The sequence below is a fragment of the Plasmopara halstedii genome (assembly GCF_900000015.1).
Source record: "Plasmopara halstedii genome assembly, contig: Scaffold_2675, whole genome shotgun sequence".
Taxonomy (NCBI): domain Eukaryota; phylum Oomycota; class Peronosporomycetes; order Peronosporales; family Peronosporaceae; genus Plasmopara; species Plasmopara halstedii.
The window spans coordinates 1,135-3,475 of record NW_020189582.1 but is presented as its reverse complement, the minus strand read 5'-3'; the positions used below and the strand labels follow the sequence as shown (position 1 = coordinate 3,475).

Genomic DNA, 2,341 nt, shown 5'->3' with positions numbered 1-2,341 from the left:
AGTTGCCAATGTCCTGTCCATGCAGAGTGTAGCAAATCCTCTTCTAGAACTTCGACAAAAATGGAGTCAAGCTGTTTTACCAGATGGGTGAATATCCATAGAGTTAGCAGACGTAGGTAATTAACAAATAAAAACATAAGGAATTTTGTGCGTTCGAGAGACTTTTTATGCTTTGCTACTTTTAGTTAGATCAGAGCTCCAAGTGTCAATAAAGCCAGAATATTGGTTTAAACGCGTGCTCTGAAATATCATTATGGTATTTTAGCCAGAATGGAACGAGCTTTGGCGCTAACTGGTGCACTCCACAGACGCAAAATAATCCTCAAAAGCTTACAACACCATTTTCAGTAATTGATGTTTCGTGCAGTGCTCGTATGCTTTATACGCGGAAGTTACCGCGTTGTAAGATTTCACTGATTGGCTTTAATCACTGAAATTTGCCTCTAGTTGGCTGTACCGAATTCTACCACCTTTAGTACACGAAATATATCAGGAAGAAGCACACAGCTACTTTACGACTAGCTTTACAAACGAGAACCTCACCGCAGTAAATGCGGTAACAATTTGCCTGCGGACTTCATAGACTTAGATTTTATCGACAGTTTACGCACACTCGGTCCTCTTCACTCATTTCTTCGATGACATATTAACAGTCAACGTATCATGTGTTTTGTTAACTGGTGCGGGGAATTTAACAATGAAGGCAGAAATGGCAGTTCACATGTACGCCGCAAACACGTCGATAAAGGACAAGTGTATCTATAATTCGGATGGCGATTTGCTCATTGGTGCGTCCGACGGAGACATGAATCTTTTTCTTATACCATGTTGCTGATAAACTCAATAATGCAGTTCCCCAATGTGGGACCCTTAAGATAACTACGGAGTTTGGTCGAATCAAAGTGTCACCGCACAAAATCTGCGTCATCCAGGTACATTCTGTGGAGTGACGAAAGGTGTTGGTCATTGATCTTCAAATAATAGTTTTACTTTTTTTGTAGCGTGGTATTCGCTTCTCTGTTGATCTGGACGGGCCATCTCGCGGATATATGCTAGAGGTCTTCAAGCGTCACTTTGTGCTGCCTGATCTTGGTCTGTTGGAGCTAATGGTCTCGCGAATCCGCGGGACTTTGAGCACCCAAGTGCTGCTTACGAGGATTGCGAGTGTGAGTACTTGGTTGTTAACAAGGTAAGCTATGGTAATGGCGCTCGAAGTGAAATTTGATTCTTATTTTGTATGAAACAGTTTGGCGGCCAGTTGTTTCAACTCGCATGACTTTTCTCCGTTAAATGTTGTCGCATGGCATGAAAACTATGTCCCGTACAAGTACAATCTGGACAAGCTTTGTACAATAGATACCGTGTCTTTCGACCATCCGGTAAACCTCACAGGCTCAGAGATGATCGCTGAAACTAAAGTATCTAGTATTTTCGCGCTGCAGGACCCTTCGATTTATTGCGTTCTCACATGTCAGACAGAGGAATCTGGCAATGCTGTAGCAGAATTTGTCATTTTCCCGCCAAGATGGATGGTATGTTTTCTTACTTTTAAGTACATCGCTTGTTATCATTTGAGAATCATTGAGCAGGCTCAGGAGCACACATTTCGTCCGCCATACTTTCACCGCAATTGTATGAGCGAGTTCATGGGTATGATTTACGGCATTTATGATGCCAAAAGTGGAGGTGAGGACGGATTTGCGCCAGGTGGTGCATCACTACACAGCGTTGATACGCCGCATGGGCCTGATGCAGCAACCTTTCTTGCTGCATCAAATGCGCAACTACAACCAAAAAAGTTCGATGGTGGACTCACATTTATGTATGAGTCGACTTATCTAATTAAGCTTACAAATTATGCTTGAATTGCGATCACAACGACAAGAATAATTGGAAGTGCTGGCAACAGATGCCAAGCTTATTGATCCCACGAGCTTGAGAATGACACTAAAGAGTCGACTAGTTGATGACTACCTTGTAAATTATGAAGTATTGTTGCTTTGCAGGTGTCATGCCTGTCAGTAATGACATTTTGCCGTTTGATGTATGATGTAAGAATATACTTTCTTTATTTCTCAAAAAAACTTTAGGTGTTGCTATCTTTTACCGTTAATCACTACTGCTCAAGCGTACTAGCAGACGACAAATTTTCAAGTAATGGGACAAGAAATGTCGATAGATTTAACTAGTTAGTCTTTATCTAAGAGAAGGGGGCAGGGAGAGGCTTAATGTGATTGCTCTTCATTTCAGCAACTTTAATATGTACAAATTTCAATAGAAATTTCGTCATCGCCACTTGTCTTCGTGATATAGATGGCTTATGAACGTTTCTCGTCATACC

The 2,341-nt window shown here is 41.6% G+C and overlaps 1 protein-coding gene across 1 annotated transcript; it reads left to right on the top strand.

The window, feature by feature from the left end:
• Positions 1 to 697: 697 nt before the first annotated feature.
• On the top strand, positions 698 to 1,865 carry PHALS_04733 (homogentisate-dioxygenase; the record flags this gene model as incomplete). Its single annotated transcript, XM_024718565.1, has 5 exons — positions 698 to 788; positions 853 to 932; positions 1,002 to 1,189; positions 1,247 to 1,532; positions 1,590 to 1,865. 5 exons carry the CDS (start codon positions 698 to 700, stop codon positions 1,863 to 1,865), a joined length of 921 nt encoding a protein of 306 aa, XP_024583951.1.
• Between the last annotated feature and the right edge of the window lie 476 nt (positions 1,866 to 2,341).